Source organism: Arvicanthis niloticus, chromosome 18, assembly GCF_011762505.2.
Source record: "Arvicanthis niloticus isolate mArvNil1 chromosome 18, mArvNil1.pat.X, whole genome shotgun sequence".
In the NCBI taxonomy this organism is placed as follows: domain Eukaryota; kingdom Metazoa; phylum Chordata; class Mammalia; order Rodentia; family Muridae; genus Arvicanthis; species Arvicanthis niloticus.
This window is the reverse complement of record NC_047675.1, coordinates 43,421,470-43,433,543: the sequence shown is the minus strand read 5'-3', so window position 1 is coordinate 43,433,543 and position 12,074 is coordinate 43,421,470. Positions and strand designations below refer to the sequence as shown.

General features: G+C 48.6%; 1 protein-coding gene across 1 annotated transcript in view; it reads right to left on the bottom strand.

Annotated features, from left to right (window-relative positions):
• Plcg2 (phospholipase C gamma 2) overlaps positions 1-12,074 on the bottom strand; it is a 131,746-nt gene that overhangs the window by 56,811 nt on the left and 62,861 nt on the right. Inside the window, exons 6-9 of the mRNA XM_034522442.2 lie at positions 11,166-11,250; positions 9,656-9,739; positions 2,773-2,816; positions 2,076-2,148 (exon numbers count right to left, since the gene is read on the bottom strand). Of these exons, the coding sequence (XP_034378333.1) occupies positions 2,076-2,148; positions 2,773-2,816; positions 9,656-9,739; positions 11,166-11,250 (286 nt within the window). The remainder of the gene's footprint in view (positions 1-2,075; positions 2,149-2,772; positions 2,817-9,655; positions 9,740-11,165; positions 11,251-12,074) is intronic.

Sequence of the window (12,074 nt, the reverse complement as noted above, 5' to 3'; positions counted from 1 at the left end):
GCCCTAAGGGTAAAGGGTACCTGCCACCAAGCCCAACAACCTAAAATTTTATTGCTGAGACACTCATGGTAGGAGGAGAGCTTCTAGTAGCCCCAGCAAGCTGTCCTCAGACCGCCACACGCACACTGTGCCCAACAGAATTCACTGCCCACAGTGTTTAACATCCATGGGTCCTAAGAGCTCAGGCTAAGCAAACAGAACCTCGCCCCCATCACCTGCATACAGTGTCCCAGGCTGACAGGTGTGGTACATATGACAGACATCAAAGTCTTACTCGCCATTGCAGAACACCACGCCAGCTGCGGCCACTGCCCAGCCTCGGGCTGCTGACCTCGTGGTAATGTGTCCCTCTGATCATTAGCCTCTATGCTACCATAGAGCGATTTTTTTCTTTATCTGTCTTTTCATATCTTTATGCTATGGTAAATCCCAAACATAGAGGGTGAAGTGCAGGATGATTGTATCAGCTATTCGGGAAGCTGAGCCAGGAAGACTGCAAGTTCAAGGCCAGCCTGGGCTATAGAAGGAATTCAAGGCCAGCCTGGGCTATTGAGGGAGTTCAGTGCCAGTTTGAGCAACTTAGTAAAACACGTCTCAAAAACATGTATCGTAGGGGAATGTTTAACAGCATCTACTCGCCAAACACCAGCATGGCACCCAAGAATACACATGAATACACACACACACACACACACACACACACACACTGGGGTGACCTTGTACCATCAGATAGTGAAATCCCAACAGGAAACTCCTGTGACTCTTCCTCCACACTGGGAGCCACCATGGAGATGTCAGCCAGGGAGACTTACCCCTCATCCCCCAGAAGACCAGCAGGTTTGGTCAGCCTAGTTACCTCCTTCCATCCAGAAGGGATGGCCTCCCAGGAAGACACTCCTGGAGTGGCCTTGGGGGAAGAGCTGGCACCAGCCAGGTGAGGGACATCTTATTCAAGCCCTTGAGCATTTGGCCTGTCCTGGGAGAGTCCCCTGCCACTGCTTGCTCATTGGAAGTGGCGACAAGATTCAGTGTGCCATGTTCTCCCATTCCAGTTTGAACCCCTTTTATCTTCAGCTATCTTACTGTATAAAACTAACGGGCTTGTAGAGACTGAAGCAGCAGGCACGGGACCTCCATGGGTCCGCACCAAGGCCTCTGTGCAGATGTTATGGCTGTTCACTGGGTGTTTTTGTGGAACTCCTAACAGTGGGGGCAGCTGTGTCTTTGATTCTTTTGCTTGCTCTTGGGACACTTTTCCTTCTATTGGGTTGCTTTGTCCAGCCTCAGTATAAGGGCTTTTGCCTTGTCTTGTATGTTTTTTGTCCTGTTTAGCTGCTGTCTCTTGGAGGCCTGCTCTTTTTCTGAAGAGGAAAGGGGTAGAAAGTAGATCTGGAGAAGGGGGAAGGTGAAGGGAGAGAGCTAGGAGCAGTGGAGGGGGAAAGAAACTGTAGTTGGGATATATTGTATAAGAGAAGAATCTATTTTCAAGAAAGGAAGGAAAGAAAGGAAAGAAAGGAAAGAAAGGAAAGAAAGGAAAGAAAGGAAAGAAAGGAAAGAAAGGAAAGAAAGGAAGGAAGGGGGAAGGGGGAAGGGGAAGGGGAAGGGGAAGGGGAAGGGGAAGGGGAAGGGGAAGGGGAAGGGGAAGGGGAAGGGGAAGGGGAAGGGGAAGGGGAAGGGGAAGGGGAAGGGCTGGAGAAATGGCTCAGCAATTAAAAGCACTGACTGCTCTTCCAGAGGTCCTGAGTTCAATTCCCAGCAACCACATGGTGGCTCACAACCATCTGTAATGGGATCTGATGTCCTCTTCTAGTATGTCTGAAGACAGTGACAGTGAACTCATATACATAAAAGGAATAAATCTCTTTTTAAAAAAAAAAGAGAGAAAAAGAAACAAGGAAAAAAAACAAAGAAAGGAACAAAGAAAGAGAGACCTGGAATTTGAGGAGACCCAGTGACATTGGACAGCGGTGTGAAGCCCCACCCACCCCACCTCAGGGACACCACAGCTGTTCTATGACAGCAGGCATCCAGGGGAGCTCTTTGTCCCTGACACCCCAATCTCACAATCCTCTCACCTGCTGTTCATGTAAAAGAAACCTCTGGAAGTCCTGCAGGTAGACAGCCGAGGCATCAGGCCGGTCTGTGTTCCTGCCCTCGGAGAAATGACACAGGCTGGTTAGAGAGAAGGACATTTACTAGAAGAGATCCACCTTCACCCTGAACCCCACTTCTACCCTGAACCCCAGCCCCACCGAGCTGAGCATGTCACTGACCCTCACAGTCCAGATAGAAGAGGCTCAAAGAGGGACCCCAATCCAAGAGTCTTAGAGGCCCCAGACAGCATTCAGTAGCTATAGGGGGTCTGGGGAGCACAGTAGAGTGTGGAGTCCACAGATAGATGGAACCAGAAGACCAGAGCTGCAGGAGACAGAGAGGGACACATCCAGAAGAGAAAGGGTAGGGTTGGAGAGGAGGAGAGGACGGTAAAGCAAGGGGGGGGGGGGAAGGAGAAACCTATTGGTTGTCACATCCCCTGAAGCTTCAGGAAGAAAGCCTAAGTTCACAGTTCCCCCCACAGAATCTTCTAGACCTGCCTCACAACACCCCACAACCCTATGGACTCTGTTCACTCGCTCATACTGTCCTACGAACCTAGGGTCGGCAACTGCACACCGTACCCCCATCCCCACCCCCACTTCCACTCCCACTCGCCACCAGAGCTACAAGGACACAGAGGCCCTGAACAGCAGCGACGTGTCAGAGGTGTCTCACCCGAGGATGAACACGGAGGAGTCTTTTTTGAACTCGTCAAGTATCTGAAATGAGAAACAGGCAGAAAATAAAAGCGCTAGACAAATCAGCTCCTACCAGTGAGGTTCTTGTTTCTAAGTTATCAGTGGGCCGGAGAGATGTCTCAGCAGTCAGGAGCATCTGTTGCCCTGGTAGAAGATGTAGGTTCGGTTCTCAGAGCCCACATAGAAGCCCACAGCCATTTATAACTCCAATTCCAAAAATCCAACACCCTCTTCTGGCCTCTGTGACCAGGCACACATGTGGTGACATATGTATAGGCCGACAAGATACTCATGCACACAAAATAAACCTAAAGAATAATAAAGGAAAAGTTACTTAAAAAAAATATCAAAGCCAAGTGTCCTGGTTAGTTTTGTTTGGGGTTTTTTTGTTTTGTTTTGTTTTTTCGGTTTTTTCCAACTTGACACAAGCTAGAGTCATTTGGGAAGAGGGGTCTCAGTTGAGAAAATGCCTGTAGGCAAGTTGGTAGTGCCTTTTCTTCATTAATAACTGATATAAGCGGGCCCCGCCTACTGAGAGTGGTGACACCCCTGAGCAGGTGGCCCTGGGCGTGCCGAGCAAGCCAGTAAGCAGCACCTCTCCATGGCTTCTGCTTCAGTTCCCCACCTCCAGGTTCCTGCCCTGCTTGGGTTCCTACCCGACTTCCCTCAGTGACAGAATGAGGCCTGAGAGCTGTAAAATGAAATCTTACACAGATTTCACAGAGGAGGATCATGAGTTCAAGACTAACCCAGACTATATAGGGAGACACCGACTCATAATAAATAAATGAGTAACTAAATAAATAGAAAGCTGAAGCAGAGAGACTGCTCAGTGGGTCACGGCACCTGCTGCCAAACCTCACAACCTGGGTTTGATTCCTGGGGTCCTCAGGGTGGAAGGAGAAAATGGACTCTCACGGTTGTCCTCTGATCTCTACAGTCATGTGATGGTACACACCCCCTCTCATCCCGTGCCCCATGCAAAAGGAAGGGAGGAAGGGAGGAAGGAAGGAAGAAGGAAAGAAAGAGAGAGAGAGAGAGAGAGAGAGAGAGAGAGAGAGAGAGAGAGAGAGGAAGAAAGGAAGAAAGGAAGGAAGAAAGAAAGAAAGAAAGAAAGACAGACAGACAGACAGACAGACAGACAGACAGAAAGAAAGAAAGAAAGAAAGGTCATTTAAAGTGTTATTGTTGTTTTAAACAAAGTCTGGAGATACAAACTCAGGGTAGACAACTGTTTACCTGGGTTTGATCCCCAGCACCACACACACAACATGCACATGCAAACACACATATATCAAAAACACCATACACACCACACACAACACACAATACAACATACACATAGTATACATACCACATACACACACATACACATACCACACACACACCACACATACACATCACACACTAATGCATATACACCACATACACACACACATACACCACATGCATACACTCATGCACACCACACACATACATACCACGCATACGCACACACCACCACCACTAGAGACCGCCTGTCGTGTCTCTGTCACAGGCATCCGACTCCATGAGTACCACCAGGCTGTCCCCACCACAGTGGAGTGAAGCCGTGAGCCACAACACTGCCCTTCCTCCTTGGAGATTTTTGGTCTGAGTGCCGTGGACCCGGCAACAAGTGGAGACTTACACTGTTCTGTGTTCATTGCTGTGTTTCAGACCTTTAACATTTCGTAGATGACCCTTTACCTTTCCGTTTTCAGAGCAGAAAAGGAGCATAGGGCCGTGTCAGCTCTTCCCTCATGGCCTCTGTAATGTCAACCAGTCAACCACAAGTGTGAGGAGCTGAGATACCTCCCTCTTGGTCTCCATCTGCACCAGCTCGCTGGCTGAGCACTGTGCACACATACACACGTATACGTATACATACAGATATGCGCTCATGCACAGACTCATGCATGTGCATATAAACACACATACTCTCGTGCACACATTGAGATACACGTATGCATACAGGTGTACCTACACACATTTGTGTGCACACATGTATATACACACACGTTCCTGGACTGTTCAGACATATATGTCTAGATACAGATATGCACTCACACACAGACTCATGTGTGTGCATGTAAACACATATACACACATACTCACATGCACATGTTGAGATACACATATGCACACAGGTGTACCTACACACATTTCTGTGCACATATGTATATACACACACACTCCTGGACTGTTCACATGTATATGTCTAGATACAGATATGCGCTCACACACAGACTTGTGCATGTACATGTAAATACATATACACACATACCCACACGCACACGCTGAGATGCACATATGCACACAGGTGTACCTACACACATTTCTGTGCACACATGTACATACACACATGCTCCTGGACTATTTCTAGCCAACAGCATGGCAAACGCTCTGTCCACCTTGCCTGCCTGGTCTATAACACAGCGATTGTGTAAAGGTGAGATATATTCTAGGTAGAAATGGCCCTGAAGTCACTGGCCTGTGACAGACATCATAAACAGATCCACTTCCAATAGCCAAGTACTCACGCTGGCCTGGCCATCCAGGCTGGGGACGGGTGTGTGCCCAGGTACCTAGATGTGACATTTACTCTGGAAAGATGTCTGGAAACATCTCTCATCACCAGCCTGAAGGTTGAGCTACCCCTTCAAATTTAGAAGCACTGCCCCCCCCGACCCCTCCACACACACTCAAGTGTTTGTTTCCTTTGAGGTGGAAGGGTGTCAGGCAGGGCAGGGAGGTTATTGGCTTCATTTGGCACTTGGCTCGCAGGCCACATCAGGATGTGGAAGGCATCCCTTGGTGCGGCTCTGTAGTCAAATCTAATCCAACAAGGAGCCCGGGTGGACACTGGGGTCTGGGTAACTCCAGATATCAGTGAGCCTGTCCACCCCAAGGAGATGTCAGTGGGGTCAGAGGTCATCTGTACCAACCACAGTGCCCACCTGGGTCATGCAAACACCTGTTGCACGAGTCAGATGACTGACTAAACAATGGAGAAATTAATTATTGGCTTTCCCCTCAAGCTCAGGGAAGGCCACAGCTGAACAGGGGAAGGGAGGGGGTGTGCCAAAGGGAGAGAGGCGACAGCAAGACCCACAGGACTGAAGATGGGGAACTGACTTTCCTCGGGGCTGGAGGATAGCACAGCAAGCTGACAGTCTCATCCTCTGAAGGTGGGAGCCAGGAGCCTCCAGGGACAGTCACCAGGATAGAAACCAACCCGAGTATCACTGCTAACTTAAGTTTGAGGATTCCTGTCCCCCTGTCCCGTCCCCTGCTACCTCAGACTAGAATCATCTGTGTCGCTCCATAACATTTCACCAAGCCATCAGGGTGTCTCAGGAAATGTGGGCCCTTCTCTTCCGATACTCTGGCCGTGAACAAACCAGATGGGCAACCGCTGGACTTACTGGACATACAATCCCAGGCCTGACCCCAGGTGACCTCTCAGGATCTGTGACCTAAGACTTTTCTATTTTTCCTGGAATGTGCTCTCACCACAGGGGACATCACGGGACCACGATGAGGCCAAGATGCAGTAACAGACCAGCTGGTCCATGGCAGGAAGATTTGCCTCCAGACTACACAAGAAGGAAATGAATAGGGGCATCTATGGTGATAGGAGTAACCCCAGCACCAGGGGGACTGCGACAGAGGATCTTGATTTTAGGGCCAGCCTGGGCTACATGGTAAGACTATACCTCAAAAGGCAAAGAGAAGGGGGAGGGGAAGAAGGAGGCAGGGATAGTGGAATGAAGATGGAGGGAGGGAAGGAGCATAAATGGATTCATGAAATCCTAAGTTGGCAGCTACGATGGTGCCTTCTGAGTACATAGGGTTAATTGTATTCTCGGCCATAATGTACGTACATTATTGCTTTCATGTTTATTTGTATGTGCGCACATATGCACACATGTGGGCATCAGAGGACAACGAGCAGGACTCAATTTACTCTTTCTATCATGTGGGTCTCAGGAATCAAACTCAGGTCATCAAGTTTGGCAGCAAGCCTCTCTGCCCACCTAGCCCTCTCACTGGCCCTTGAAATTTTTTTTTTCCCACAAATGTTTTAAGAATTTAACAGAAAGCATCTCATCTGTGCCTGGGCATCAAAGACAGTTGGGAAATGTGAAGCCTTGGTTACTGCTGGGGCCACACGACCTTCTGCAAGACACCCATCTGAGCTTTGATTTCTTCATCTAACCTTTCACAGGGCTCAGGGGAGGATTAAAGTGTAAAGCGCTCAGCACTGGGCCTGTCACGTGGCCTGCCTACAGAAATGCTGGCTGTCATCTATGCTTACACCGCCACCTAGCTTCACACAGCATGAATGTATCTTCCTGCTACTGCCCAACCTCCAAAACCGTTTGAGCCCTGACAGCTGCAATGCAGGCAGGTGGTTAGACACAAGGAAGAACTGGTAACTTAAAAGTCAAAAACCTTTTGGCTATAGATATGCAAGTACTCATTCCCTAGATTCTGATGTGAGGATCATAGGTTTCCATGACAACTCCATAGACCCTGGAAATCCAGCACCCTACCCTATCCCAGGAGCTCAGGAGCCAGGACAATCTGTTAACATTGAAGGAAACATTAATATGCACAGGAGCAGGATGGTTTGGCAAGCCAGTGAAAACCATCAGTGTGGGTCTGGAGGGTATTATTCAAACCCTAAAACCACAGAGTTACAACATGCAGCTGCCATACTGGGGCATTCCACCCGTGGTGGTGATTTTAGCTCCCAGCTCAGATCATCTATTGAATATAAGTGAGGGGACACTGATGGGCAGGGCTAGTGAGGAGATGGCAGGCATTCCCTTTTTCCATGGGTATCAGAGAGAACTGTGAATGCAGGAACAGACAAACCCCAATATGGGTGGGTGGGTTCAGTAGGCAGGTTAGTAGTTTTAAGCCAACAATCGTCTGGACAGTGGATACACACGCCTTTAATCCCAGCATTCGGGAGGCAGAGGCAGGGGAATCTCTGAGTTCGAGGCCAGCTTGGTCTGTAAAGTGAGTTCCAGAACAGCCAGGGCTGTACAGACAAACCCTGTCTCAAAAACCCAAAAAGGAGGAGGGAGGGAAGGAGAAGAAGGAGAAAGAAGGAGGAGGAGAAAGAAGGAGGAGGAGAAAGAAGGAGGAGGAGAAAGGAGGAGGAGGAGGAGAAAGGAGGAGGAGGAGGAGGAGGAGGAGGAGGAGGAGGAGGCGCAGCAGCCTCCCCCAGAACTCTGAGTTTTAAATGTAAGCCATTAATTTTAAAATGCCAGACCAAGAATGAAATGCCAACTCAGGAGCCATGTGGCATTCTGAACACCAGGGGGCGACCTTGGCATGGCTGAATGTTTCCACAGGGTTCCACCTAGAACATTCCAGGGAGAACAGGGAGTCCATAAACCTCAACTCAATCAGTATATCCCTCCACCCTCCCAACTCCCTCTCCTCCTACCCACTCCCTCCCTCCTTTCTTCCATTCTCCGTCCACTTCCTCTCCTCTCCTCTCCTCTCCCTAACACGCACACAAGCATACATAGAAACACTTTTTATTTTATAAAGTTGTAATTAAAAGTTTAGGTTGTGGCTGAGCATTGGCAAGGCTGAAGTAGGAGGAGAGTTAATCTGAGGCCAACCTGGGCCACATAACAAGTTCTAAGACAGCCTGAGCTACATAGCAATTTCTAAGATAGCCTGGGCCACATAGAAAGTTTTAAGACAGCCTGGGCCACATACAAAGTTCTAAGACAGCCTGGGCCACATAGCAAGGTCATTTCAACATGAAAAAGTGTAAGCTGAAATACATCTTGGATTGGGAATAAGACCAAGATTGGTCATGGTGTCTTTACAACAGAAAGACTAAGAAGAGATTTTCAGTGAGGCTTAATGGGGTACCCTAGTAGGAACATAAAAGGCAGTGGCAAAGTATATGTGTTATATATGTGTGATTTTATATTTATATTTATATATATATAAAAACATATATTTTCTGTGTCACTGTATATTCCACATGATCTGCCCTTTTATTTTGATTTTACAGGGGGTTACAGTTTAAGAGAATTCCAGGAGTCTCAGAAGAGACTCTGGACTTTACAGCAATCAACCTTCAGGCTGAAGAGACTCTGAACTTTATAGCAGTCTCGGGGCTGATGACCATGGGGACTTTTGAAGTTGGACTGAATGCACTTGGCATGATGAAATGGCTACATGCCTACTTTGTCCAGGATGTGGAATGTGCCAGTTTGAATAAAAATGGCCTCTAGAGGCTCATAGATTTGAGTGTTTGGTCCCCAGTTGAGTAACTGTGAGGGTTAGGAGGTAAGGTCTAACACATACAAAGCCCTGGTCCCCTCCTGACCCTATAACCTGCCCTCGGTAACTCCAGCACTCATGGACAGGAGGAAAGAGAATTGAAAGTTCAAGGCCAGCTTTGCATGAACTGGACTACAGAGGATCCTATCTCAAAAGTAAAGTCATAAAATCATAAAACTCAGAGATGGCTATGAATAACTTGCTGGATTCCCTTCCTGCGTGATCTAATAGCATAGTATGTGTCATACTGTGTTGTTGTTGTTGTTGTTGTTGTTGTTGTTGTTGTTGTTGTTGTTGTTTTTCATACACTCAGAGCTCTGATAGAATTTATGGCTTTGGAATTCCCACCAGGAAGGTCAGCAAGCCGTATCCCCTGACATGTCTCCTACAGCTCCACCATGGTTATGGCCATTTGCCAGTCTCCTGAAGCCACTCTTGTCTGTGTGGAAAGCTAAACCCTTCCTGTGGGCTTCTCAGCTCTGCACCTGACTCGAACGCATGACGGCCGAGGGTTCTCTTACCGACTTTTGCTGCTCGAACATGAGTTTTTTATAGAAGAGATGGAACTGTTCAAAGCTGAGCTCATCTTTCTGCGCACCGATTTCCTGTGAGCGTACAAGGCGAAGGTGAGCACACACAGCCGGGTGTCCGCCATCACACCTCCACCCTCCACACAAAAACACAATGGCTCAAGTCAACCATTCTGGAGCCAGGGACTCCTCAGTCTCCTGCCTGGAAGAACATAACAGGGTACCCATCCTCGAGCCCCAGGGAACCCCGTGAGGGAAGAGTCTTGACCAGGTTTCTAAGAGCCACAGAGGGTGACTATTTCTTTTTGGAGTGAGAGACACTTTTTTTTTTTGGATTGCCAAATTCTGATATACTGATCATGTACACACTTCCAATGTGTTAGGGCCAATATGTATGAATTCTAAGAGTCTCAGAAGAGACTTTGGACTTGGGACTGAATGAATGACCATGGAGTTTTCCATTTTTTTTTTTTTTTTTGAAATTGGAATAAATGCATTTTGCATGATGATATGGGATAAGGGAAGTGGACCCCTATATGGTTATATGTATGTGTGTGTATGTGTGTGTGTGTGTGTGTATATGTACTACGTATATGTATACGTATATGTATATGTATACGTATATGTATATGTATAAAGAGAGAGAGAGAAAACCACACAGGGATTAGTAATAACTTCTCCCTCTCAGTCTCTCACGCCTGCTTTCTGTCTTGATGAGGGGAACATGGGCAGGTCCAAGAATGGCAGGGTCAGGATAAGCATGGACCCATGCTGTCCCGGGAGCTCACTAGTACTCAAAGGAATGAAGGTGTTCAGCCGGGGGAATCCCACAAACGATGCTAACGTGACTAGGTGAGCCTCTTATGGGGGCTCTGGATCACGTGTTCATTTCCTGAGAGCATCTCGCTGTGGGAAACAGGCACCTTTATCTCCTCCATCCATCCTTGCCACCACCACCACCACCACCACCACCACCACCACCACCAACCCCGGCATCCTATCATTCATGGGGCAGAGAGGCTTTGCTGGCTGTCCCGCCCACAGCTCAAGAACACAGCCAACTTCAGTGATGGGGAAGAGAGGATAACAGTTAGGAAGATGAACGGTTGGAGCAAGAGGACAAACTGCAATGGCAGATGTCCCTGGAACCCTCTAGAAGGCATCTTGCCACAGCAATTTACAAAGGACCCGTGTGCTCCCGTTACTAAGGTAAACGGTTGCCGGAAGGCCCAGGAAATGCTGAAAGGCAGACTGGTTGAGACAGATCTGCACAGATGCTCCAAGTCACACCATCCAACAACACAGTCTTCACTTGCTTCATCCTCAAAGTCCTCCAATGGTCACAGGGTTCTGCTGGATGGACCAGGACTGATGGGCTCTGGAGGCACAGGACCCCCCTGTTGGGTGCCATTCCAGAGCCCCGGGCCAGCATGGGTTCCTGAGCTCTAGAGGCACTAAGCAAGCCTAAATCCATGTCCCCCAGCTGAGCTGCCATACTTACCACCAGCTTGTCCTTGAGAAACTTGATGCCGCTCACTTTGAAGTTAACCAGGGGCAAGATGGCCTTCAGCTCTCGGAGGCTGATGCTGCAAAGAAGGAGAATCTCGGTTTCATCAGCCTCAGGGACCAGAGTGGGAGGTGTTGTACGACTCTATCAACATCCTCCTGGGCATCCCCTCCATGAGAAAACCAACTAGAAACGAGACCCTTGGGGCCAGAGGAAAGGGGCAGCCTGATGGTAGAGGCTGGTCCCTACCCCTCAGCAAGGGTGGTAGACATGGGTCACATGGGAGATGGCTCTGGAAGCAAGTGCTGTGGGAGACCCAATGTGGGTAGAACACTGTGAGCATCAGGCACTGGAAGTCTTGGAAACAAACTCATGTGGTTTCAAAGCAAGGCGAGCCAGAGAGAGGTAGATGAAAAGGCAGGTGGTACCTGGTATGTGCCAGGCAGGTGTCATCTGTGGCTCTTCTCCACCCTATTCCCAACTATCTACACACACACACACACACACACACACACACACACACACACACAGCACCAAGCTCCAGCCTCAGGGTTCACAGTATGTGGAGGCTGCGGCTGGGCACAGGGTGGACAGTGTCAGCCTAGATCCTAACCGAAGCCTACAACAGTAATCAAGCCAGAACACCTGGTATCGGAATTTTTTGCTCCTGAGCTTCTGGAAGCTTCTAGTTGAACAGGGAAGTTAAGAGTCAAAAAGGGAATATTGGGAGCAAGAAAGGTAATGTTAATGGAACCCCATCGGGGTTGGGGCCCTGCTCCCCGAGGTCCAGCTACAGATTTCCCAGCTTGAAAAGCCTCCTAAGGCAGCCCTTAGGGCTGTCTCCACCTCCACAGAGGAAACTGAAGCTCAGAGGGCCCTGCTGTTTGAGCAAATGTTAGATTA